Source organism: Rattus norvegicus, chromosome 7 (assembly GCF_021556685.1).
Source record: "Rattus norvegicus strain SHRSP/BbbUtx chromosome 7, alternate assembly SHRSP_T2T, whole genome shotgun sequence".
In the NCBI taxonomy this organism is placed as follows: domain Eukaryota; kingdom Metazoa; phylum Chordata; class Mammalia; order Rodentia; family Muridae; genus Rattus; species Rattus norvegicus.
The window spans coordinates 13,853,840-13,880,707 of NC_141540.1; the positions used below are offsets into that span (position 1 = coordinate 13,853,840).

Genomic DNA, 26,868 nt, shown 5'->3' on the forward strand with positions numbered 1-26,868 from the left:
GACAGGTGCGGGGCGCCCCGAGTGCTGTTCCCGGAGCCCCGGGCCCACCCAGTGGCCCTCGGTTCACCCAGCTCTTCGCCCCACAGCCTTCAGCGCTAAGGTTAAGGGGTCAAGGTCAAACGCGCCTGATGTGGCACTGAAAGGGAAGGCCGTCTCACCTGAGGGCCCGTTCCTTCTGGGGTCATGGTCGCGCCGCAGGTGTTACGACACCCGCCCAGTAACACTTTTAGGAAGTCTGATGGAGTCCCCCGAAAGTCCCTTCCCACCCAGTGGGGAGGGGGCGGGGCAACGACCCAGGCAGAACAGGATGTGGGTCACCGAAGTGTCCCTGCCAGTGACAGGTCACTCTTGGTCCCTTGTCCACCAGGATGGAAGGTGCTCAAGACTGCACCCAGCAGCCGGGAGCTCTAGGGTGATTAGGACTATGAGAAAGACCCGGCTTCAAAAACCAAAGAAAAAAAGAAAAAAAAAAGATTGCATCCCGCCCCGAGGGACAACTCAGCACCTGCGTCCGGACCTGTATCGGGTGTTTGCCTGAGCCCGCCCACCTCTCTCCACCCCCACCTCTCCGCACCCCACCTCGCCCCACCCCCCCATATCCTTTCCTGCAGGTGGGACCCGGCCTGGCCTGCCTACCTGGTCCGGGAGCCATGGGGACAGACACACCCCTGCGTAAGCCTGGCTGGCAGCCAGGACACCAAACCCACGTACCTGGGAGCCTCAGCGCCCCCATGGGGCCTGATCGAGCTTGGACAGGTTCTGGGTCAGGTGACTGGTCAGACACCACTGGGAGGTCAGCCCAGGTGCGGGTGGCGACCGGGGGGGGGGGGGGGAGAATGGGAGGAAGGAGGAATCGGGGCTTGCGGAGTGTAAGTGTGAGCGGCCAGGCTGCCTACCTAGGCTTTTCCAAAGGGCTCTGGAGAGTGAGGACAGCTCACTATTTACTCTATAAACACCCGGGACTCGTTCAACGCATATTCACACGTTCCCAGGTGGTGCAATGATTCCAGAACATTCTGTCACCATCAAAGGAAGCCCTGATCCCACACCACCACCCCAGCAAACACAGGCATGGAGGCCTAAGTTCGAACCTCCCTGTGGCACCCATAAAATACCTGAGAGATGACAGCCCCTGTACTCTTAACCCCAGCACTGGGGAATCAGACTCAGTCTGGCCAAACCAGTGAGTATCAAAAATAAAAAAGACGCTTGAGGGGCTGGAGAGATGGCTCAGCGGCTAAGAGCACTGACTGCTCTTCCAGAGGTCCTGAGTTCAAATCCCAGCAACCACACGGTGGCTCACAACCATCTATGATGAGGTCTGATGCCCTCTTCTGGTGTGTCTGAAGACAGCTAGAGTGTATTTATATATATTAAATAAATAAATCTTAAAAAAAGAAAAAAGACGCTGGAGAAATGGCTCAGCTGTTAAGAACACTGACTGCTCTTCCATAGATCCTGAGTTCAATTCCAAGCTACCACATGGTGGCTCACAACCATCCATAATGGGATCTGATGCCCTCTTCTGGTGTGTCTGAAGACATCTTAAAAAAAAAAAAGGGGGGGGGGGGCTGGGGATTTAGCTCAGTGGTAGAGCGCTTACCTAGGAAGCGCAAGGCCCTGGGTTTGGTCCCCAGCTCCGGGGGAAAAAAAAAAAGGTGCAAGGTCAGGGAGATGTTCACTGGGTTGTATTGTTTGCTGCCAAGCCTGGAGACTGAAATGCAAGCCCTTGAAGTCACAGAAAGGTAGTGGCATTCGCCTTTAATAGTCCCAGCCCTGCCTAATCTACATAGAGAGTCCCTGTCTCCAAAACACACTAATAAACACATTCTAAAATGCATGCATACATATGTAAGGTATAGCTCGGGGTGTGCAAAGGCCTTGGAGTAATCTGTCCCTATGCTACAAGATAAGCAAGTTAAACACACACACACACACACACACACAGAAAACTGCACACTGGAGGAGACAAGGCCCAGCAGGAGTGGCCTCAGCCCCTGACCCTCCTAGTCCCACTTTGCCCCCAGGAAGTCCTCAGTGAGACTCCCAGCAACAGGGAAACCAACAGGGGCTGCGGGCTAGGGCTCACTGAGACAGGGAGGAAGAGGGCCATTGAGGTGAAGGGGAGGAGGGGCACTGGGTCTACCACCAAGCTGGGGCTTCCTCCTGCACTTCCGGCTCTTTCTTGTGGGGTATGGATCGGAGACAGCACCTCCCTTGAAGTCCCAACCATGAAACATGGGGCTGCCCTCTTTCCACACCATTCGTTGTCTTCCATACCCCTTGATAGAGTGACAGAGAGTGTAACTCCGAAAGCCCCTCTCTGCCCATGCCCCTAAATTGCTCACAGGACTCCACGTTACCACATGAGAACAAGCGAAGACTGAAGCTACTGACATAGGAAGAGGGAATCCCCGTGTCTCCTGTCTGTGGGGAACCCAGGAGAAGTGAGGACTGGGCAGCAGAGAGTCCCCGAGAGGCCAGCAATATGGCTAAGTAGGTAAAGGTGCTTGCAAACAAATATGAGTTTGAGCTCTGAGCTCTACCTGATGAAGGAACTCCCAGGAGTTGTCCTATCGTAATAAATACATGGAATGAGCAGGAAGTTAGGCTGAGAACAGGAATGCACATAAAGTTTAAAACAAAACAAAACAAAAACACTTGCTACTCTTGCAATGGTCCCAAGTTCAGTCCCCAGCACTCACATCAGGCTCAAAACCACCTATAATTTCACCTCCAGGGATCTGATGACTGTTTCTAGCCTCTGCAGGCACTGCAAACGTGTGCAGGCACACGCACTGACACACACGCCACACCCACACACAAACATAAACACACACACTGAAAACAAAGGGTCTCAAAAGCTTCCCTGAGGACTGAGGGAAGACTTGGTGAGTCTGTAGGAGGGATGTAGCACAGGTCAGCTGCCTAGGGACCCACTCACCCAAACCAGAGTCTAAGTAAGAAATTTTACACTGTTCTGTCAGGGTCAAGGTCCATCCATGGATGATGGGCAGTTGGTATCATGCTGGAATTATCGTGGCTTCTTTTCCTGTGTATGCATGGAAGCCAGTGGCCATCTGGTCATGGGTATTTACCATGGTGGTTTTTTGTTTTTTTTTTTTTAAGATTTATTTATTATATATAAGTACACTGTAGCTGTCTTCAGATACACCAGAAGAGGGCATCAGACCTCATCATAGATGGCTGTGAGCCACCATGTGGTTGCTGGGAATTGAACTCATTACCTCTGGAAGAGCAGTCGGGTGCTTTTAACCGCTGAGCCATCTCTCCAGCCCCCATGGTGTTTTTTGAAGCAGGGTCTCTCACTGAAGGTAGAGCCCATGGGTTTCTACAGAATGTCTGGCTGGTGAGCCCAGGGGTCCTCCTCCCTCAATCTCCATGGCATTGAGGTTTCAGGAATGTACTAGATTTTAATGTGGGTGTTGGGGACCAATGGCTGCACAGCAAAGCACTTCACAGACTGACCCATTTCCCCAGTTCCTGGGGTTTTTTTGTTTTTGTTGTTTTTCCTGAAACAGGGGCTCTCTGTGTAACCCATCCTAACCTAAAATTCAGGGCAATTCGTCTACTTCAGTCTCTCAAATCCTGCAATTACAGTGCAGCACCAATGGCCATCTAGGTTGCTCTTTTTCTTAATGCTGCCAGGACAATTCCCACACAGGGCCAGGACCAGCCCTATGTTGACAGTGTAGCTCTAGCTGTCCCAAAACTCCCTCTCTAGAGCCACCCGACCTCAACTCAGCGATCTACCTGCCTCTGCTTCCACACGGTTAGGATTAATAGTGCACAGCAAGGCACTCTCGTTTGAAGTAAAGTCCTAGACAGCCTAGGTTAGCCTCCACAGCTATTGGAGTTGGCAATAGCTGTGATGACAGGTGTGCATCACCAATGCCAGGTCCTACCTGGCTCTATCTGGGAATTCTACCAGACTCAGCTGTAATCCGCCTCTCCCAGGAGTATTGGGGTCTCCTTGTTTCACCTTGGCTCTCAGGGCAGTCCATCTGTGCTGCATAATTTGAGTATGGCAAGGCCATAGGAAATGGGGTGAACTCAACCTAATGACTCTTGAGTGAGGCATATCATCAGGGTGGTCCTGCAACTCCATAGGCTCCATCTGCCATAGGCTGACATGACAGGGGACCTGTCTACCTACTTCTTGGGGTCCAAAGGCAAGGGGGATAATTTATAAACTTATGGGTGGACGTAGCCACACTTATCCCAGCACCCAAGAGGAGGAAGAGACAGGTAGATCTGGTTTAAGGCCAGGCTAGGCTAGAGAGAGACCCTGGCTGTTCTGAAATTGAAATTGGCAACCAAACAGATTTGTAGCCAGAGCTCAGTGGCTAGAGTTCAGCTATGGTGGACATGGCCTGGGTTCCATCCTTATTGCTTCGCCTGGTGTTTGCAAGGTCATTCTCAGCAACACAATGATTGGAGGCCAATCTGGACTACATGAAACACTGGCTGAAACAGTTACTATTCAGTTTTTGGCTCACAATTTTGCTGAGAAATGATATCCTTTAATCTTTAAGGACAGGGAAACTGAGGCAAACAGGGTCCCAGGCCTTCCTCCAGGGTCCAGAACTTTGAGACCTCAGTTGGATGTTCCACCAGAACTCCATTATGTCCCCACCTGCTGAGTCAGAGTCCATGTGTGGGCACAGCCTAGGAACAGGTGGTGGCCCTGGGCAGGTCCTTCAGTGAGGCTGGGCTGCTCCCTCACCAGCCTGCCCAATTACCCAGCATCCGCACTACAGGCTCCTCCCTCCCCTGGAAGCTGGTAGAAACCAAAGCCCCATCAGCACCCAGTCTCTGGAGCCATGGCTACCCAGGAATGGGTTGTGCCTGCGCCCATAGCCACAAGGCCCACAGCCAAAGGGCCCTGATCACCTGCTCTGAGGAGGAGAAAGGACAGAGGGAGGTAGCTGTCCATCCCACTCATGGCTCAGGCAGGGAGCCTGCCTTCTGGGAAGTCGGTAACGCCCCACATCTGGGTTCTGTGCTGTTCCTGCACATGCACCTCCACCAGACTAAGTCCCTTGGCTCTGGGTGTGCTGAGATGTGCCCCCGACACCTAGGGACTTAATGCCAGGCACTCCCAAGCTGAAACTGCTGTGTTCAGTGTTGTCACACTAAACTACCTGGATGGCTACAGAAATTGCACAACTCACTTTTATGGCTTCCTGCCACTTAGCCAAGGCTAGTCCAAGCTCACCGTGTATCTAACTCAGAACACTGAGCCTGTCCTCCACTCCCAAGTGTTGGGGTGACAGGCAAGTACTGCATCTGGTTTTTGGTTTATCAGTTGGTTCTTACCTGAGACACCAGTCTGGAGGCTGGTATCACACTCGTGGCAGTCCTCCTGCCTGTGTTTCTTAGTGCTGGGGGTAGTTTCCTTATTTGTGTGCACATGCACATGGGTGTACTGTGAGGCCAGAAGTGGGCATGGGGTGTTCCTCTATAACATTCCACAGGGTTTGAGAACCACTACCTCTGCCTCTAGAGTGCCACCAAACTGGGCTTTCCTGTGACAATCTCTGAAGCTGGAGCCCAACTGAGCTGATGTGACTGGCTCCTGAGCTTACCAGACCATCCAGACACTGAGTGCACACTCTGGGCAGACATGCTTAGCATTGATGTGCTCCTAGGACCCAAACCCACACCTCAGGTTTCCCTGTACATGGACCCAGGAGCAGCCTCCTCAGCCAGCCCCCCCACTGCAATCAGACATCCAAAGCGCTCCCTGGCTCAGACAAGAGCAAGTGAGACATCTGGGCAGCACGCAGCCAGCCCAAGCCAGATGCAGCAGGTGGGTGCTGTGTGGAGGCCCCTAACCGTTGGACAGGCTGACTTCACTGATGGGAAGTGAGGTGTGAGGGGAGGCACTGTGAGGGTCTTTGAAGAGCAGCCTGTTCTGAACAGTAAGTCTCAGGGCCAAGAGACTACTTTAAAACAAGGTCACAAACTGCTGCTAGCCCAGTGCTCTTGACCTACTGTCTGTAAGACCTGCTGGAGCCCCAGGGCCATCCCCAGCACTGGAGAGGTACAGTTAGGATAGGTCACAGGCCAGCCTAGGCTACTGTAGACCCTGGCTCAAAAAAATATTGGCAGAGTGGTAAAGGCCTTTAATCCCAGCACTCAGGAGGAAGAGGCAGGTGGATCTCTTGAGGCCAGCCTGCTCTGTAGAGCAAGTACCAGAACAGCCAGGGATACAGAGACCCTCTCTTTTTTTTTTTTTTTTTTTCTTTTTTTCAGAGCTGGGGACCGAACCCAGGGCCTTGCGCTCGCTAGGCAAGCGCTCTACCGCTGAGCTAAATCCCTAACCCGAGACCCTCTCAAAAACCAAACAAAAAAGGCAAACACACACACACACACACACGTACAACAGGTGATCACACCATTCCTATAAGACATTCTCACCAGGTAGCCCAGGGTGGCCTAAAACCTGCCATTTTCCCAACTCCGCCTTCCCAGTACTTGGGGGTAAGGGATGGATGCAGCTCAGGGCAGAGGTGATTAGGCTTTCCCCTCCCCCACTACAGGGCACTTCCTATCTCCGACCCCTAGTGCAGGGCTCTCTGCCTTTAGGGGAGGCGACAGTGCCCTGCACAGTGCAGGGCCAACCAGCAGAGTGTGGTGACAGCACCTGCTTGGACCACCTGACCCGAGCTTCCTGCAGTGCATGTGTGACCTCTCAAGGCTTTCTTTACAGGCCACTGTGACTCTGGTGGGGTATTGGCAAGCTATGGCAGGGGCTTATCTAGTCTCATGACCCTGATCCACTGGGGTCTCTTCCGAAGCGTAAGCATGGCACTTCCTGTGAACTATGCTGAGCCAGCTATGCTCCCTGCAGCCCGACAGGTCCCCTGCTTCCACAACCCCTGCTAGGATGGAGGGATGGAGGCCTTGTCTGCACAGCAGGAGCAGGGGAGGAGGGGCATTGTTTGCTGTCCCTTGGCCGGCCCTTCTTCCACCTGCTGAGTGAGGTCACAAGCAAGCAATGGGCCAGGAGCACAGCAGCAGTTTTCTCTCTTTCTCCACTTTGTTTGCTTTTCCAAATGCACAGGCACAGGTCCCCTGCCACAACACACACCACTGCTGTCCCCAAAGGCGGCCGCTGTGCCCACAGGGACAAGGACACAGACTGCTGAGCGATGGCTGTCACACTGCAGTACGCGTGGGTGTGCTGGGCTGCTTCAGCCGCAGGGTTCTGCATAGCCAGCCAGCGAAGTCCACGTCCTCCCCCTCAGAGCGTTTGATGAAGGCATGGTTCTGAAAGACGCAGGGTGTCAGTGATAGCCTGAGACCCAGGCCTGCTCATGGCCCGGCATTCTCTGATCCATCCTGGGGTGCCCTTTACAACAGTGATAAGTCACCAGGCTGTGACTGGGAGAGCCTGGGGCAGCTTCTCCACGGGAGAGGGCTGACCCCTTGACCTACTGCTGACTCCTCGGCAGGGTAGACTTAGGTGGAACATGTGGACACATGAGGCCATGGCTGGTCACAGGGAGCATGGGCATCCACCCCACTCCCTATCTCCGATGTCTACATTTTGTTTGTTTTGCTTTCTGAGATAGGGTTTCTCTGTGTAGCCCTGGCTGTCCTGGATTCACTCTGTAGACCAGGTTGGCCTCGAACTCAAGAGATCAATCTGCCTGGATTTCCTCTTCGGGGCTGGGATTGAAGGTGTGCGTCTGCACTGCACAACTGCTTCTTTTTTCTTTCTTTTTTTTTATATTCTTTTTTTCGGAGCTGGGGACCGAACCCAGGGCCTTGCGCTTGCTAGGCAAGTGCTCTACCACTGAGCTAAATCCCCAACCCCTGCTTCTTTTTTCTTTTTGAGACAGTGCTCATGTAGCCAAGGCTGGCCTTAAACTTCTATGTAGTCAAAGATAATTCTGACGTTTTAATCTTCTTGTCTCACCTCCCAGAGTGCTGGGAAGGTGGGTGTGTGCCTGAGTGGCTGTCTCGGTGTTGGCATGGCGGGCATGCGAGGCTGTTCTCAGTGAGGAGGCGCCTGTGTTCACCTCCCCGCCCCTGGGGTGGAGCAGGGGTACACGTGTCTGTGCCTAGCATGGCTTTCTTTCTTAGGGGCCTAAAAAATAGACAGATGGTGCTTAAACCAGATTAGGTGTGTCTAGGAAGGGGGGTGTGTGTGCGGTGGGGTGGGGGGTGCTAAGACCTGCCTGGGAGTCTCCGGGCTCTGCTGGCCCGCCTTGTAGGTGGAGAGCTTTCACGGTGCAGGTCTATGAGTGTTTTCATGTCAATCCTCAACCTCACAGGTGGCCTAAGCCCTTGATGGCTGTGAGACACGGCCTTTAAGAATCAAGAGGTGGGCATCGAAGCACACCCTCACCTCTGCACCACTTCTAACATCAGACTGCCGAGACTGGCAGCATCCAGACTTTTCCCGTCCGGCAGACAGCCCCAGTCCTTGGCCCAGGAGACACCTCCACTCACTCACCGTCAGCAGCTTGAGGTCTGCACGCTCTGCTGGGTTCTTAATGAGACTGGGGGAGGAGAAGACGCAGACGTTACTCAGGAGCCCTGCTCACCTGCAATGCTCACCAGGAACATTTCATTTAAATTTTGGGTGACACGGTTGGTCTTCTGCATCCCAGGCTGGCCTTGAACTCACTAGCAGACATGACCTTGTCCTCCAGAATGCTGGGGTGAAAGGAGTATACCTCTAGCCCCTGTACCCCACAACTAAATCGCTCAATTCCTAATGAGTTAGTGAACTGAAGGGAGACTACCCACCCCATGGAGACCCTGGTGGGAGGCTGGCACAAGGTGGCACGCCCCACTACCAGGCAGTGTCTTCTGGGACATACACATGGTCTGCCTCCTGGCCCCATGCTTCAGAAAATCCACATAGCAACTGACCATATGTCAAGGGGCTGGGGAGCCCAGCAGCTTAGCTAACCCTACCCCCCATGCCCACTGGGTGTGAGCTCAGGACACAGCTGGGCCACTTGTGTACTCTCAGCAGGAGGCAATATCACCAGTTGTGTGACCCTGGGGGATGCTTTGACCCCTGACTGCACTCAGTAGCCCAGGAACCCAGAGCTTGAATGTGGGGCTGCCCCACCCATCCCACAGGCCCATCTCACCATTTATTCACAAACTCCTGGAAGTCTGAGCTGAACACACCACTGGGCAGCTTGGGAGGTGGCTGTGGAGGACAGGGAAGGGTCACTCAGGTGGCTGCAGGAATTGCTAGCCATTCCTAGGAGCCATTCTAGCTGGGCTCCTCCAGTTAAGCTTTTGTCAACACTATCAAACTGTCTAGGGGGCGGGGCCGCCTGTGGTACAGGGTGGTGCCCTCCCTGTGAAGGTGGCCCCAGAGTGTCAATGCCAGGAACAGTGGTAGCCCTGTCATAGGCCACAAAGGCCATCTTATGCTAGTGTTCTTCACTCCTGGGTACATCCGTGCATAGTCACATGTGACCTTGTCTCCCTTCTGGAGACGTGCTTGAATTGTTGTTGCTCCATCACTGGCTGCTTTTGAGTCAGGGTCACTCACACACACTGGAGCTAAGACTGTTTTGGAAATTACTATGTGACTCATCCCAAGGCAATCCTGCCTCAGCCTCTCACACAAGGGTACTAGGTTGGAATTAAGTCTGCCCTAGGAACCCCCTTCTGTGTCTGTGGATGTGACCCAGGCCCTCACCTCTCATGGGAGGATTCTAGGCAGGAGCTCTCCCATGCCTTCAGCCTTCTTCCTGGGCAGCCAGCCAAGCCACAGCACTAGCCTAGGCTGGCCCACACTGACCTCCCATGCAAGCCTCCTGACTGAGCTGCTGAGTAACTTGGGTGCCGAGCATGATGGAGACAATGACAGCTTCCCACTGACTGGGACCGCAGAGGAGCAGCCCACACCCCCACCCCACACATCCAGGGTGGACCAGCCAGTTCCAGGAGCGAATACCTGAAGGCCAAGGGCACACACCTCATTCACTATGTAGTCCAGCAGCTCAAAGATGGCCATGGCTGGTCGGCTGTCCATCCCATGACCTACTTGACAGTACAAAGAACACACAACTGTGGGGGCTACAAAACTCAAGAGAGTGACTCTGGTCCTCCTGCCAGGACTCACTTCTGCACTCACAGGCTGGAGGAAGCTTTGCAGGTTGGGGAGGGGACTGGCAACACAGCAGGGACACCAATGTGACCTTACAGAGCAGCTGCTGGTATTTGGAACAGGAGGATGATGACCCCTGCCCAAGGCCCCACGGCCAGCTGCTGAGCTGTGCTGTTTGCCCGTCCTGTCATAGGCTGCTTTGGGACTTAGGCAGGAGAGGCACCGGCCCATGGGCTGGCCTGGTGTCACCACAGCTCGCCAAAGGACTGGGGCCATCTGAGACATGTTCTGAGACCTGGGGTCAGGGTGATCAGCCTGTGCTGGCACAGGGTGGGGAGGGGCTCTCTGCTCCTTTAAGGTATGTGAAGTACACACAGCACACACTGAGAACACATAGAGGGAACGGGGCCAGCCACATGCAGGGACCTCCAAGCCATGGTGCTTGGTGAGATCCAGACACAAAGGTTATATATATAGTACAGACTCCACTACAGGGAAGGTTCGGAGCAGGGTAAGAGCGAGTGAGTGAGTGAGCGAGGGATGTGTGTGTGTGTGTGTGTGTGTGTGTGAGAGAGAGAGAGAGAGAGAGAGAGAGAGAGCGCGCGCAAGCATGCACATGTGTGAATGGGACTTTGTTTAGGCGTGGTTGAATGTTCAAGAACCAGAGAACCAGACAGAGGGGGCTGGGGATTTAGCTCAGTGGTAGAGCGCTTAGCTAGGAAGCGCAAGGCCCTGGGTTCAGTTCCCAGCTCCGAAAAAAAAAAAAAAAAAAAAAAAAACCAAAAAAAAAAAAAAAAGAACCAGACAGAGGTAACGGACACTCTCGTCTGTGGCTGTGCTAACCACTGGTCTACAGGGCTTTCAGGAAGCAAAGGGTAGCGTTTGTTTCTGTTGTGTCTCCGCAGTTAAAGCCACCCATTCCCTGACATAAATCCCAGTAAGTCGGTGCTCTACAGAGGCTCTGTTCTACACCAAGACGGTGTTCCTGCCCCTTAGTAGCCAAGGCAGCCATTCCAAGGGTTGGATTGCCTCCCCAGGTCCCCTGGAAATGAGTTTCTCTCCAACCTGTGCTCCCTGTGCCTCCAAGGCAACAGGGTGTCACCAGATCACCTGCATCTGGGGCTTCCTGAATACTAGACTACAGATGTGTAGGCTGCAAGCAGTGGCTGGCTCCCTTTGTACCCCAACCCCAATTGACGCATCCTGCAGAAATGCCTGGGAAACCCAGCAGCAGCCAAGGCCTGAGCTCCAGTGGAGTTTCCCGGCGCCCAGCTGGCAGCAACAGGTGCAGCTGCCCTGGACAGAGAATGACATCGTGCAGCCTGTAGCTCTGTCCCCAGAAAGCCCTGGACCATCTGAGGACTGCTGACCACAGCAAGCCCTGTCCAGGGGACAGCTGGTACAGAGAGGGCCATCAGGGTGGCAGCTGAGCCCCCACCCATCCCTCTCCTGTCATGTCCCATACCACTGATGGGGCGTCCAGGGGGCCGGGGCCGCGGTGAGACACTATGGGGCTCTCCATCTGCCCCGTCCACCACAGGCCGGCCAAAGCTGGCCTCTAGTTCCTTGGCATCAGGTGGGGGGATGGGGTACCTCCCGATGGCCAGCTCCACCAGCGACAGCCCCATGCTCCAGATGTCCGACTGCACAGAGTAGTGGGTGCCCTGCAGCCGTTCTGGCTGTCAAAGAAACAGGACACAGCTGGGGTTGGTAGCATCAGGGTAGAGGCCACACACAAGCACAGACAGACCCCACTGAGGATGCGTGTACACAAAGGGCTTGGATACTCACGGACATGTAGGAGCGTGTCCCTACAAATGAGTTGGCCATGGAGTCAATCAACTGGCCGCTCACTCCGAAGTCGCACAGCTTAATCTCTCCACGAGAGTTCACCAGAATGTTGGAGGGCTTCACATCTGGAGACAGTGTCACAGGGGTGAGGCTGCACCCACTGTGTCCCACCCACACCAGCCTGGACCAGCTTACCTCTATGCATGATCTGGTGCTTCTCGCGGAGGTACGCCAGGCCCCGGAGCACCTGTAGGGAGGTCAGATCTGGGTAGCCTATGAGTCCAGGGCGGCAGGATTAGGCCATGACGAGCCTCCCCAGCCACAGGACACATGTCCCCAAGTCCTACACAGGATCCTGCAGCAAGCACATGGTCACTGTCTGCATTTCAAAGTGAGGGGCTGGGGCTATCTCAAACTCACCACAATTCTGTGTCAACCCCTCCTCCCCTCAGCTGTTAAGGTGACAGGCATGTGCCACCATCCCTGGAATTTTTTATTTCCTCTTTTAAGATAGGGTCTTACTCTGTGGTCCTGGCTGACCTGGAACTCACTGTGCAGACCAGGCTGCTCTGCCCATCCTGAGTGCTGGATGGGTGCACACCGTCATGCTGGGCTCCACCATAGGCACTTTTTTTTTTTTCAAGATTTATTTATTTATTTATTATATATGAGTTCGCTGTCTTCAGACACACCAAAAGAGGGCATCGGATCCCATTACAGATGGTTGTGAGCCACCATCTGGTTGCTGGGAATTGAACTCAGGACCTCTGGAAGAGCAGTCAGTGCTCTTAACCACTGAGCCATCTCTCCAGCCCCACACAGTCATTTTTATATGGGGAAGAAAGGAGTGCTCACAGGCCACACACAGGCCATGGTGGGGCTGGCAGAGAACCTTGAGTAGATGGGGATAGGACATGATATCCCAAAAAGGAGCAGCAGCCAACGAACTTACCGCAATGCTGACCTTCCCTAAGATGTCCTCGGGAATGCGCTTGGCCTCCTTCAGTACCTGGTCCAGTGAGCCACCGTCCTGCACAGAGATGACAGCAGCTGGCTTTGTCAGGAAGACCAACCCAGAACTCAGGCAGGCTTACCCTATCAGCCCCAGCTGCCCTTGCTCTCCCAGGTTCCCAGCAGGCGCATGGCCTGGGAGGCAGAGAGTTTTGAGCTTGAGTGACAGAACCACCTCTGTCAAAGCCCAGTCCCTGGCATCAGGGACTGTGTGGAACAACACAGAAAGTCCTTGGGCAGACCAAACAGGACTAACTCACAGCTACTTCTCCTGGGGTAGGCCGAGCATCAGACCGGAAGCCCAAGGGCTGTGCCCCACAGAAGGGCACAAGGTGGCCCACAGATCACCACTCTGGCTGTTCCTTACACCTAGGGCAGGGTCCTGATTCCATTTAACAGATGAGGAAACACTGTCCTCACTCCAGCTGGGCCAGGAGTCCAGGTTCTCACTACCAGGGACACTTGTGTAGCTTTCTGACCTGACAGAAAGCAGGGCCGCAGGAATTAAGGTCAGGAAGGGGTCTCCTCTGAGCTGCCCTGGATCCTTCCAGCACCTGTCCAGCTGGGCACTGGGTCACTGGAATCCTGTTTTATTCCTCACCCCTGGCCCCTTCCTGCACGCAGGCACGCAGGTTCCCTTGTGCGCGCATGCACTCTCTCTTTCTGTCTCTGTCTCTGTCTCTCAGTTATTCCAGACAAGGTTTCTCTGTGTAGCACTGGCTGTCCTGGAACTTGCTTTGTAGATCAGGCTAGCCTGGAACCCAGTGATCCACCTGCCTCTGCCTCCTGAGTGCTGGAATTAAAGACCTGTACCACCATGGTCCAACTCTATATTTTGTTCTTATGGAGAGAGACTGGAGGTGGCTTTGGCTGGGCACTAGGGAAGGACAGCAAGGTCATTCATTACTTCTCTTAGGTCACATTGGACCCTATAGGGTACCGAGCAGCCTGCCTGGCCTCTCCCAACTCTATCCCAGGAGTCCCTGAGAGTGACAGCAACAGGCACCTCGGACTGCCGGAGTTTCTGGTGGGGTCATCTCTAGGTTGAGCCTGGGTGATCTTAGCCAGGTCATAGTGTCCTGGGGCAAGATGGAGAACTGTGGTGCTGCCGGCCAATCGCTGTATATACCTCCAGGGCTCTAGAAACTCACTATCATGGAGAGCATCAACACATTTTCTTATGGAGATCCAGACACAGACAGCCCACGCTGAGCCCCCAGAACTTCCTGTTCTCCCTGCCATGGGCCCACTGTGGCGGAGTGTGAGGGCTGAGCAGGCTCCTAGCAGGTGTCCACACTTAAGGGCACCTAGCAGCGCTTCCCTTCGTGCTACCTGGGTCTACGTGTGGCAGTAGGAAGGGGCAGGAAAGGGTGGCCTAGAGGGAAGTCTGGCCTTAGACAGGGTAGCAGGGCCCCAGCTGCTCTCTCCACTTTTCCTTGGCTTCCAGACGTAGGCTGAACAGTTCTGCCCCCAGGAGCCTTTTTTCAAGCTGGGGCTGGAACACTCCAGATCAGTGACAAGGCCCTGTGCACACAAGCTTTCGGACAGAAGAGACCAGAGTTCCTACTAGCCCAGGGCAGGCCACCAGCATAGACACAGCTATGGCCTAGGTGTCTCCTTGCCCTTTCTTAGTCTTGTTCAATGTGGGCCACTGTAGTGTGGTACCCACGGAGCAACGCCACTGGCGGCAACTGTATCATCTTCCTATTCTTGAGAGCCCCATAACACAAGCCAGTAACAGCGAGCGAGCGAGGAGAGCCCACTGCTGCCTGTACCCAAGTTCTGCAGCACCCCACGACTGCAAGCTGAGCTGGTGGTGTGGTCACTCCCCAACCTCAGCCTCTGGAGCCAAACACACTCCTGTTTCTATGCCAACCTCCACAGGAAACTGAAAGTGGGCCAGGGCAGGACCAGCCAAATGGCCACCCAAACCCCCACCCCCTAAGGGTAGGCTGTCCTCCCAGGACATGTCCATCCCAGGTAACCTGTGACTCAACACCAGACTACATCAGCCGCAGGGTAAAGTGGCCATTGTTTGTCATTGAGACAGGGCCACACATGGTCTTCATTCCCTCCTACAAGGATGAGGGACATGTACCACTGCCTGGCTGGCTCAGTATTGTTTGGACATAGAGCCTTGCTATGTAGCCTCAAATTCAAGGTAAACCTCTTGCCTCTGGGAGCTTCCTGTCCCAACGCAGTCAGCCAGTGTGAGAGGCACACTCCTTAGGCATAAAGGGCTCCTGTCTCTTGTAGGACAGACCCTAGCCACTCTAGCAATGAGAATCATGTTCCTTAGGCTGGAGTCCCCTTCCTGCAGGGGACCAGGAGGCCTATAACCCAATGGTCACACATCTATAAGGGGACTGGAGGGAGCCATACATTCAGTGTCTACTTCTCTCTGAGCAATCAGGGTAGGTAGGATCAAGGAAGAAGCAGGGCAACAGCCTGGTGTAAGGGGCCCACAGCCTGGTACGTCATTCTCTAATTCATTTCCTGCTTCGCACACCCAAATGGTCTTCCAGTCAACATACTGTTAAAGCATGGTTAAGGACCACAGGAGCTGCCAAGCTTTTGGGGAGTGGCAGGGTTCGGACTCACAGCAGGTTGGGGTCTCTTTTTGGCCCAAATTCTTCATCCTGCCCAGACTGTTGTCTAGAGAGGGAAGTGTGCAGATCTTGTCTGAGGCTGGGGGCCATGGGCCTAACTGCATCCTTCCAGCTCAGAGCTTAGTCAACAGCAATGGAGCAGGAGCCCACTCCCACAGTGGGTGCATGCTTACTGGGGGTGCCACAGAGGCATGCCACACACCACTGCCCCACACATCTGCTGGGTGCAGTGGGTGAGAAGATGGAAGGGAAAGTAGGCCCTCACCATGTGCTCCATGCAGATGCTGATCTCGCCGTCGCTGTAGAAGGCCCCATAAAAGCCCACGATGTACGGTGAGTTGCACTCATGCAGCACCTGCAGCTCCCGGATGATCTGGTTGCGGACAGCTGGCTTGATCTCCAGGTGGATCAGCTGTGAGGAGGAAGAAGAAGCGGCTGCTGAAGAGGAAGGGCAGGTGGCTAACGAGCCCTACAGACCCAGTCCTGGGCAGATACCCGAGAAGGGAAGCCCCATGCAGGGTCTGCGGGTGACAGGGCTAGTGGGACGGGGCATGGTGAGGCCATGCTTTCGCTTTTCAGTAAAACTGGTCTAAAAGTGAAGACTTTGAAAAGGGAAATGTCACTATTGTATTCTTGTGGGAAAAAAAGACACACCAAGCTACGGGATGCACACAGGCAACATCAACACTTCAGACCCTTCCTCCAGGACCACCATTTCCACAGCAAGGCCTTGGTGGCCACTCAGGACTCTAAGCTCTAGCCAAAGCAATGTCACCCCTCTGCTCACTGTCCTTCCAGGGAGGAGGCCACACAGAGAAGGCACTGTGAGAGAGCAACCAGAATCTACTCGCCTGGAACCCAGTGCCCAGTGGGTCCAGTGTCCAGCAGGGAGCAGCCGTGGCCAAGCCTGTGAGAGCCACATAGCAGACCCACATCGGTAGATTTGCCCGGAGAAACCAGATGTCACCATCAGAGAATGGTTTATCTCCAGGAGGCTCGGGTAGAGCCTTCAAGGCAGGCCCAGGTTCCCACAGGAAAACGAAATGAGGCCGACTACGGCTCCACTGTAGGCCATGGGCACAAGGGCAGACTGGAGGCAGAGGTGGTCTCTGCATGGGCAAGGAAGGGGTCAGAGGTGGAGACACGGACTGCAATGGAAACCCCTGCTAGGGCCCACCAGAAACCACAGCTAAGTATCCTGGTGTAACCACTGCTCAGGAAGGGTGGTCAGGTCAGGTGGAAAGGCATTTCCACCCAGCAGGGAGGACTGGGACATGAAGGAGCCAGCTGAGCTCAGGACAGGTAAGAGGCTTAGGAAGTGTCTGTGACCTTGTGGACCCTGTAGGTCCTGCTAAGATCCAGCCCTGCCCCTGCCATCAGTTTCCAATCCTGCAGGTCCTGGACAAGGTTCCCAGCACAGCCATCTATCTTAATAAAAGGAACATTTAATGATTCTTCTTCCTCCCCAGGTCACACACTCACTCCCATGCCAAAAAGGGTCTGGTGTAACTTTAATTTCTTCAAAGCCTACTTTAATGATGCGTTAACTTCCCTTCTAGCTCACTACCCACCAGAGGTAGTAAAAAAGAAAGGATATGGGAGAAGTGGCCCTGGTTAGACAGGTTCTGTGGAGCAACTCGCATCTGTGTTGTCTGGAAATCGGCAGTGCAGTTCACAGGTTAGCAGGCGGCAGCAGTAGATCCACTTGCAAACATTTCACGGCTACACCAGCAGTCTAGTTCAGTCGAGTCAGGACAGCAAACTCGTATCAGCAGTGGTGTACAACCTGGCAGAGTCAGCCAGGCCTCAGCACAAGTCAGCAGGAGGGACCAGGGTCAACAAGGACACAGAAGATCCCTTCTCAGCAAGACCAATGTTGCAGAGGCAGCCCTACCAGCAAGCCCCTCTCACAGCCCGCCGAGTCCTATTTATACGTGTCCCCCAGGTCTTGCCCATATGTGACTCTTGTCTCAGCTGACTTCACGCTGCCAGTCAGTCCGAGTCCGAGGAAGCAGCAGGAAGCTGCAGCACAAGCACCCCGCCTCAAGCTTCTTGGTGTGCTTCTCTCTGTGGAGTCTCAACAAATGCAGCTCAGCTACGCAATGGAAGGCGAACCAATACACGCATGCTGTTAGTGAAGACTCCACCACGTGTCCGTTCACATGCTTGCTTTAGCAGAACATCCTTTCTCTTGTGTCTCCTTCAGTGAAATGTTCCTTCCCGACTCTGCCTTAGCCTTTCAGGAACACTCCGTCATGTGTTTGCCCCAGCAAAACACCATCCAACACAACTGACTTTCCAAAGAAGCCTTCAGTTTCCCCTTCAGTTTGGTGTAGAGGTGCCTGCATCTGGGGACTCCTCCAAACAGCCATGCAGGCGAGGCTGCTGTCCAGGGCACCATTTCATTGGAAACCAACAATGTAGGTACTCTTTTTTTTTTGGTTCTTTTTTTCTCGGAGCTGGGGATGGAACCCAGGGCCTTGCGCTTCCTAGGTAAGCGCTCTACCACTGAGCTAAATCCCCAGCCCCAATGTAGGTACTCTTAACACTCAAAACCATACAACAGGCTGTGGAGACAGCTTCGGTGGTTAAGAGCACTAGCAGCTCTCACAGGGACCAGAGTCGTGTTTCTGGTACCATGTGTGGCTGCTTAAAACCACCTGTAATTCCACCAGTGGAGGAGCCAGCACCTCCTTCTGGCCTCTGGGCACTCATAGACACACTTTTTATTTTTTTAAAAGGTCAAATCATAGGTTGGAGAGATGCTCAGTGGTTAAGAGCACTGACTGCTCTTCCAGAGGTCCTGAGTTTAATTCCCAGCAACCACATGGTGGCTCACAACCATCTGTAATGGGATCTGATGCCCTCTTCTGGTGTGTCTGAAGAGAGTGACAGTGTACTCACATACATAAAATAAATAAATGATTCTTTGAAAAAAAAAATCTTAAAATGTGTACAAAAGTAAAATCACACAATAAGAGCCCAGGGTGGGGACACACATCTGACAACCCCTAAGACTGACACAGGGGGATGAGGAGGTCCAGGCCAGTGGGAGCAACAGAGCAAGGTCTAGTCTCAGAGTGGCAAAGTGACACACTCAAGCACTCAGGACACAGAGGCGAACAGATCTTTGTGAGTTTGAGGCCAGACTGGTCTACAGAATGAGTTTAGAATAACCATGGCTATGTAAGGAGACCCAGTCTCAAAAAAGATCTTGCCTCAAAACCACACTAAGCCAAACCACAAAGCATGTCTAATACTGGAGACAGTATTTTCCACACAAAGGTTGAGCGTTCATCATCTGAGAGTCATATACATTCTAAAACCCTAAATGCTTAACCAGGCCTAGCATAGTAGCCCAGACTGGCTTGAACCTACCTTCTGTGCTTCAGACTTCACAACCTTGACAAGTACAGAATCACCTCTCCTGCCTCCTGCAAACTCCACGTTTGGACATGGAGCCATATGGTAGGACGGCATCTCTTGGTGCCCACATAACCGGGGCCCGTGGGGATCCAAGTCTGCACTGGAAACCTTGGGTAGGCGGGCGGATGGGCTGGAGGCGAATGTGGGCAGTAAATGGAATGTCAATGTGCTACAACTTTGGGAGCCTGGACTGCACAGGGAGTCAGGCAAGGGCCGGGAACAGATGGTTCCTTCCATGCTGAGGCTGCAAGAGGGACTCACAAGGCAGACGCCTATCTGTGGTCTAATGCATGGTGGCCACCTTGTGCAGTTCAAACACAGGCTGGACACTTGGATCTCTGCTGCTCCAGAGGACTTGGATCTGCGTGAGCAACCTGAAGTTTCCCTTGCATGGACCTGACTGCAGGTCTCTGTGTCCAGTGCTGGTAGTGGAGCCGACCTGTGAGCAGAACCATCCTCTATCAGGGAGATGTGGAAATGAGGTGCAAAGACACTTCCTCTGTGACTAGAAACAGTCTGCAGGATGGCAGTGCCTAAACCACAGCAGGTCCAAGAAGCTCTGCCTTTGACAAATGTTAGCATGCGATCCTAAGCCAGCTCCAGCCTCACTCTCACTGGGCCATCAGCCTGTCACCAGCTTCCAACACATAGGTAAGCAGTTCTGTGCTCGGTGCCCTTGTCAGGGAGTAGTTGGTATGGAGACATGGCCTTCTGGCTGCATAAGCTTCCAGCAAAGATGCCACTTGCTGTGGAGAACCAGCTTCCAGCCCAGGTATGCCACAGTCCCGCACGAGTTCTGCCAGGCTCAAGCCAGAGGGGGCCTAAGACTGGGGGGTCAAAGATGTCAGTAGAGGTTGGACCAGTCACAAAAAGCAAAAATGGATATTGGGCCTCCTATACTGCCAATTGATTCTGCAGACGATGACTCACATGTGGCAGAGCAAGGCTCAGGAGTGACCTGCATCCAGACCTGAGCCTCGGCTCAGCTCCCACACAATTGCCTTCTCTGTTGCAGCCAGCAAGTCACGGCCTGGAAGATGAGGGAGATACTGGGTAACTCGGGTCCCTTCAGCCCTCTAAATGTCACAGTGGCGTTCGGCAGGAGGTGAGTGGATTCCAGGACGCCAAGGCCGCAATCTGGGAATCTTGGGGGTTGCAGAGGACTCTGGGCAGGTATGAAGTGGCTCCCCTTGCTCAATAGGTTGCTAGAGACTTCAAGAAAGGTCAGGTGTGTCAACATGCCAGCACCATAATGTGCAGGTGTCACCACTGGCAGTGTCCTTATCTCACTATCCCATGCCTTGAGGAGACTCCTGGCACTAAGCCAGCAGGCAGGCACCAGGGTCCATCTTCAGCTGCTTGGAATCCTACAGGTCGAGGATCTTCATCTACCCAGCGTGCACACACACACCAGCCTCCTGTACTCACACACTAGCCTCCTTGGGGCTGGAATGGCAACCTGCAATTCGGTAAGCTTCAAATCAAAGCAAAGCAAGTGATCGCTGCAACAGGGTGGCCTCTTCCCATCAGCAGAAGGTAGGAGCAGGGACACTGCTCCTGAGTAGCCCTCAGGACTTGTAAGGCTCCGAATGCCCATCTTCCCTGAGCACTCACCAAGCGCCAGGCTATCCCATCATCACAAGTACCACCTGTTCTCCACGGAGATGCCCAGTGTACTGAGACGTTGGGCTGGTCCCCAGCACCACTCCAAACAGAACCTCGCTGTCTGCTGGGTGCATGGGCCACATCAGTCCTGCTTCTCTGCAGACCAAGGACTAGAATGACTGTTTGGCTTCTTTTCCATGCTCAGTCTCAGGTAGCCCAGGCTGGCCTTGAACTCAGTATGTAGTTGAGGATGACTTTGCACTTTTAATCCTCCTGGGACAGTAGGCATGCACTCCACTCATGTTTACCTGGTACTGGGGATGGATGGCACCCAGGGCTTTGTGTGTGCCAGGCCAGTGCTCTGCCCAGTGACTGGCAGACATGCAGACTCCATGCAGGGCCTTTCCCTAGCCAGTTGCCCATGGCTCACAGAGCAGCCCAGCAAGTCTTGTCCTGGGAGGGAAGAGTATTTGCCTCATGCCAGGCTACAACTCACCAGTGCGCCGCATGCTGCAAGAGAAGCCAGCAGAGGCCAAGTTTCTCTTTCTCAGGTCAGCCTGGTCCACAGAGCAAATTCTATGTCAGCCAGGGCTGCACAGCAAGACTCTGATCCCACATCACATGACCAACCACAGATGAGGACAGGAAGAGTGGCACTATTAGGAGGTGTGGCCTTGTTGGGGTAGGTGTGTCACTGTAGTTATGGGCTTAAGACCCTCACCTGAAAGTCAGTCTTCCACTAGCAGCCTTCAGATGAAGATGTAGAACTCTCAGCTCTTCCTGTACCAGGCCTGCCTGGATGCTGCCATGTTCCTGCTTTGATGATTATGGACTGAATCTATAAACCTGTAAGCCAGCTCCTATGAAATGTTGTCCTTTATAAAACTTGCCTTGGTCATGGTGTCTGTTCACAGCAGTAAAACACTAAGACAAAAGTTGGTACCAGGGACTGGGGTATTGATATCAGAGGCCTGATCATGTGTTTGGAAGAATGTGGATTCGGGGACTTTGGATTTGGAAAGCATCGTAATGCTTTAAATGGGCTTGATGGTCTATCATAGCAGGAATATGGAAGTCTTTGTTACTGACAGTGATTTGAATTGTAAGGAACAAGAAGTTTCAGTGGAGAATTTCAATATGTGGCCTAGAGACTGTTCTCATGGTATTTTGGTAAAAAACATGACTATTTCTTCCCTTTGTCTGAAGAGTCTGCCTAAGGCTAAGGTGAAGAGACTCAGATTTATTGCATTGAAAGGAAGTGTTAAGAGTACCTACATTGGGGGTTGGGGATTAGCTCAGTGGTAGAACGCTTGCCTAGCAAGCGCAAAGCCCTGCTCCAAAAAAAAGAAAAAAAAAAAAAAAAAGAAAGGAAGTCTCAGAGACACCCATCATAGACTTTGTTCTCTGGTTAAGTCTCATGAAGAGCAAGCTGAGAATGGAAAAAATACAAAATATAGGTTCCAGTGTTAAAAGGGCACCAGGAAGTGAACTGGAGCCTAATCCTGTGTTCCAGGAGATAGCAGATTAAAGGAGTGGGACTTTTGGGAAAGATACTACCTAGCTAAATTTAGTTTTAGGCAGGGTGGGACACACCTTTAATTCCAGAGACAAAGCCAAAAAGATCTCTGAGTTCAAGACCAGTTTGGGACAAAGTAGGTTCTAGGTGAAGCTTAAGTTGAGGTGTGGTGGTACACATTACAGGAGACAGAGCCATGCAGTTATCTGGGTTCAAGGTCAATCTACAGAGCAAGTTCCTAGAAAGTCAAGCCTGGGCAGAGAGGGAGTCAGAAAACAGAAAGCTGGTAATAGAATATGGGGGGCCATGTTCTAGCCCCAGCAAGCAGCTGAACAAGGCAGCTGCCGCCATGTGGCTCTGGAAAACTAGAAGGAACCACTGGGACAACTGGTTAGCTGGAGCTAAGAAGTTAGTAATTAACAAGAAACCAGCGTCACTGAGATGAAATCTTCTGGGTAGTGTTTTCTGAGAGCACAAAGAAGTTGTGTTCCAGAGACCGCCAACGTTGTTCCTCATGCTGCAGCTGTACTTGGTAATGTGTGAGGGTCACCCAGGTGATACTGGTTTTGAAGGCGTGACGGGGTCATGAAGAACAGCTGAGGCTTGGCACTGAGAGAGGCCATGGACGGCCATTGGTGAAGGTTCAGGTTCAGTTGCCCTTGATGGCCCAGGACTGAAGAAGTCATGCAATGGATTTGAGGCTTGGCACCATGAAGAAAGTCAGTGAGAGGCTATTGGTGAAGCCTAGTTGCAGGGAAGACCCCAGTGTATTGGAGATGCCAGTACCATGGGATGATCACAAGAACAGCAGTGGAATGGATCAACCTGAGCTTAGAGTGCTACAGAGGGCAGAGCTGTGATCACAAGCCCTTTGGTGGACGGACCCCAGACGATCATGTGTGGATGCCAGACATTGAAACAAGAAGCTTTAACACTGAAGTTGTCTTGGAGACCTCAAGATGTTTGAGATGCCAGAGACGTGAGCTGTCTGCAGAGGAAAGCTGCTCAGAGGGCGTGGAACCAGCCCAGTTTGTTGCTGGGATTCAGTTGGAAATCTGAAGATCACTTTTGCCATCAGACATGGAGACAAAGAATTTGAAGTTTGCACAGCTGTTTTCTGTCTTGCTTTGGGAATTACACTTGAGTGATTAGATGAATCTCAGAAAAGACTTCGAACTTTGTTAACATTGTTGAAACTGCTATAGACTATGGGGACTCTGGAAGTTGGACTAAGTGTATTTTGTATTATGCTATGTTTAGGTGTGGCCCCCACTGACTTATGTTTAAACAAGCCCATGGGGCCAGAAAGTGGACTGTGATCATTTGTGTCTACTCTGCCCAGGGAGTGGCTCTATTTGGAGGTGTGGCCCTGTTGGAGTAGGTGTGTCACTGTGGGTATGGGATTTAAGACCCTCAATCTAGCTGCTTGGAAGCCAGTCTTCCACTAGCAGCCTCAGGTGAAGATGTAGAACTCTCAGCTCCTCCTGCACCAGGCCTGCTTGAATGCTGCCATGTTCCCGCCTTGATGACAATGGACAGAACCTCTGAACTGTAAGTCAGCCCTGATTAAATGTTGTTCTTATGAGAGTTGTCTTGGTCATGGTGTCTGAGCACAGCAGTGCAACCCTTAGACAGATGCCCACCCTGACCATCTCACCTTTCTGGCCATGATGAGGCCAGAGGGCCTATGCCGGGCCTTTGTGACCACGCCGCCATTGCCTGCACCCAGTTCTGAGATTCTCTCAAAGTCGTCGTCCTTGAGCTCACCAACCTTGGCCTTCTGGGTAAGGAAGGCCTCCAGCCGCTTCCTCTGCTGTTCATCCAGGTCCAGCTCTTCCAACTTCTTCTGGAGGTCCACCAGGTGTGCCCTGCAATGCCCAGGAGCAGAGGGTGAGACAAGAACCTGAACCCCACATTTGCACTTCACGACACATGGACATGTCACTAGACACAGAGGCTGATCCTCAGGTCTGGAGGAATCATGACAAACTGCCTCAGAGAAGTCATCGTACCACCAGACTAGGGAAGAAGCAGAGGTGGGCCAAGGCCTAGGCCGGGACCTCATCTGTATTGAGGGGCAGGTCAAGTAGCTTTGGAGTCAAGAACTAGGCCTAAGAGAGGGGGCTAAAGCGTCAGCAGCCGTGCCTAGGATTTACCTGTGTATGTCATTACCCTCATCAAACCTGAGGCCACCATACACTAGGCACACCCACATTCAGCCCCTCACTGGGACAGAGTCTAAACCTTATCCAGATTGCCCCTGAAAGCACTCGGTGGCCTAGTGTGGCTTGAACTACTGATCCTCCTGCCTCAGTTGCATGTGCTTGGCGTTTACAATTAAGAAACTTGTACCCACCTCCATTTTTATGCAAGGGAAGGTGAGGCCCTCAGACAATCCACCTGCCCGCCACACCCCATTCTTGCACACACATCCCATGGGCACCTCAGCACCTTCTGGCTGCTTCTTTGCCTTGTTCTCAGCTTCTGGGAAGCACCCAACGACCCCAATGTCTCCCAGTGGTTGTTCTAACCCATTAGTTTGGCTAGCAGGATGCAACCTCCAAGACCTCCAACCTTCAGGGCACAGCATGCACTTCTCTGACATTTTCCACCATGGACAGGAGTCTCATAGGCGGGGTTGGGGATTTAGCTCAGTGGTAGAGCGCTTGCCTAGCAAGTACAAAGCCCTGGGTTTGGTCCCCAGCTCCGAAAAAAAAGAAAAAAGAAAAAAAAAAAAAAGAAAAGAAAAAAAAAGGAGTCTCATAGGCAACCACCCCTAGGCCTCAGGCCCACTCGTGCCACGCTGGAAAGCCTTTCCCCTTCTTCCCTGGAACAGCACCCCAGGCTGTCCTCACGCACTCTGGGACCCTCCATACCTCTCCTACTTCTCCACCAACCTAACCTCAGACTGTGGCACTGTGTAAAGTTCTTCCATCATGCTGATCTTCCCACAGAGGGAGGCCTCACCCAGTCTTTCCTAACAGAAGCCTCTCTGATCCAGCATCACTCAAGGTTAACCTGACCTCGCCTGGGACACCCCTCTTTTCGCCTCAGAAAGTCCAGTCCATTTTTCCTGTCTCCTCCCAGAAAACCCTTACACCCAACCTTCTTTGACGAACCTTCCTTACTTGACCCTCTTCCAGAAATGCCTTGTACCCAACTGCACCCCTCCACCCCTCATCCCGCCCCTCCATAGTGAGTCAGTTACCCCCACAGCCACCTCCAAGGGCACCGTTCACTTTCCACTAGGTCACCATGCATGCCCCCCAACCCCAAGCCAGGATCTCCTCCCACCTCCCCCTTGCTCCTTCCAACAGGTTCCTTCCCTCTGCCACTGCAAGGCCAGCCTTGCTCCCGAGGCTTCGGCCAGACACTTCATGCCTTAAACTGCTCCACTCACCCGGTCCCCAGTCCTAGGCTCTGTCCCTCTAACCATCCCAGCTTGCCACACACCTCACAGCTTCAATGACTCTCCTGGCCATATTCAGTTATCACACCCCTTCTTTCTTGGTCTCCAATTGCCCTGCCCCTTTTCAGGCCCCTCTCCTTACTCCAAGTCTTAACTCTATCTCCCCTTTCTTTGCCCCAATACCCGCAGGACCCACCCCTTCCCCTTTACCGCTCAGTTTCCCCTCAACAGCAAAGGTTTTTCCACAGAGCAATCCTCTCAGACCCCACCCCTTGTCCCCATCCCTACCCAGCCTCAGCCACTGCCACTCTCTAGACTCATTTTTCTAGAAACAAGCTACTATCAAGGAGGCCCCGCCCCTCTTCGCTCACGGGCCACAGGGCTTTCCCCTTGGGCCACGCCCCTTTCCCCTCAGGATGCTACACCAAGTACCTCAATCCCCTGGCCTGGACCCAAACCAGGCTTTGTCCGGGTCCTCAAAGGCCACGCCCCCTATGCGCGCAGGCCACTCACCCTAGACCACGCCCCTTTTCCACTGGGTCAAGTTGACACACCACTTGACTCGCTCCTCTGGTCCCGCCTTCTCCCCCCTCCCGCCCACCGACATGGCCTGGACCCCCAACCAGGCTTTGTTCCAGTCGTCAAAGTCGACGCTCCTCACCTCAATTCACACCACTCTCAGGACCAGCCCCTTTCCTGACAGGCCCTGCGGTTATCCCTTCAGACCACACCCCTACTTAGGGCCACGCCCCCTTCAATCCTTGGCCCGCCCCCATCCTCACATGCCCCGCCCACTCACTCGGAGGCGCCCTCGCTGGTGGGGGACGGGCCCTCAGCGATGGTAGGGTTGATGGTGAGTGCCGGTAACACCGGCTTCCTCCGGGCCAGCATCAGGGCTCTGCGGCCGGCGGCGGCACCTCAGCCGGGGCCCATAGGGGGCAGCGCGAACCGGGCCCGGGGCTGCGGCCTAGGCCGGGCAGAAGGTGGAAGGCGGCAAAGCCGGGAGCGCCGGCGAGAGAAGACCGAGACAGAGTGAAGCTGACGCTGCAGCGCAGTCCGGAGGTCGGGAACAGGGGGCGGCCACAAGATCGCAGGCCGGGCTCTCGCGAGATCTTTTTCGGCGAGGCTCCGCCCCCAATTGAGGCGCATGCGCGCGGCGCCTCCCCTGCCCCTGTAGGAGAAATGGCAGCCACTGGCGCTGTACTACTTCCGCAGCGGTGTAATCGGCTGTACTATCGGTTTCCCACGCTCGGCTGCGCGTGCGTCTTTTTTTTTCTTTTTCTTTTCTTTTTTTTCCGGAGCTGGGGACCGAACCCGGGGCCTTGCGCTTGCTAGGCAAGCGCTCTACCACTGAGCTAAATCCCCAACCCCGCGCGTGCGTCTTAAACGC

The 26,868-nt window shown here is 53.5% G+C and overlaps 1 protein-coding gene across 2 annotated transcripts; it reads right to left on the reverse strand.

Moving 5' to 3' along the window:
- Positions 1-7,047: 7,047 nt before the first annotated feature.
- Map2k2 (mitogen activated protein kinase kinase 2) lies at positions 7,048-26,562 on the reverse strand. Of its 2 annotated transcripts, none has more exons than XM_087558843.1 (11): positions 26,278-26,562; positions 23,727-23,937; positions 15,788-15,934; positions 12,855-12,932; positions 12,098-12,149; positions 11,903-12,027; positions 11,577-11,790; positions 9,980-10,047; positions 9,138-9,199; positions 8,489-8,534; positions 7,048-7,296 (listed from the first exon to the last, which is right to left on the reverse strand). In XM_087558843.1, exons 1-11 carry the CDS (start codon positions 26,367-26,369, stop codon positions 7,186-7,188), a joined length of 1,206 nt encoding a protein of 401 aa, XP_087414969.1. In that variant the 5' UTR covers positions 26,370-26,562; the 3' UTR covers positions 7,048-7,185.
- Positions 26,563-26,868: the final 306 nt, after the last annotated feature.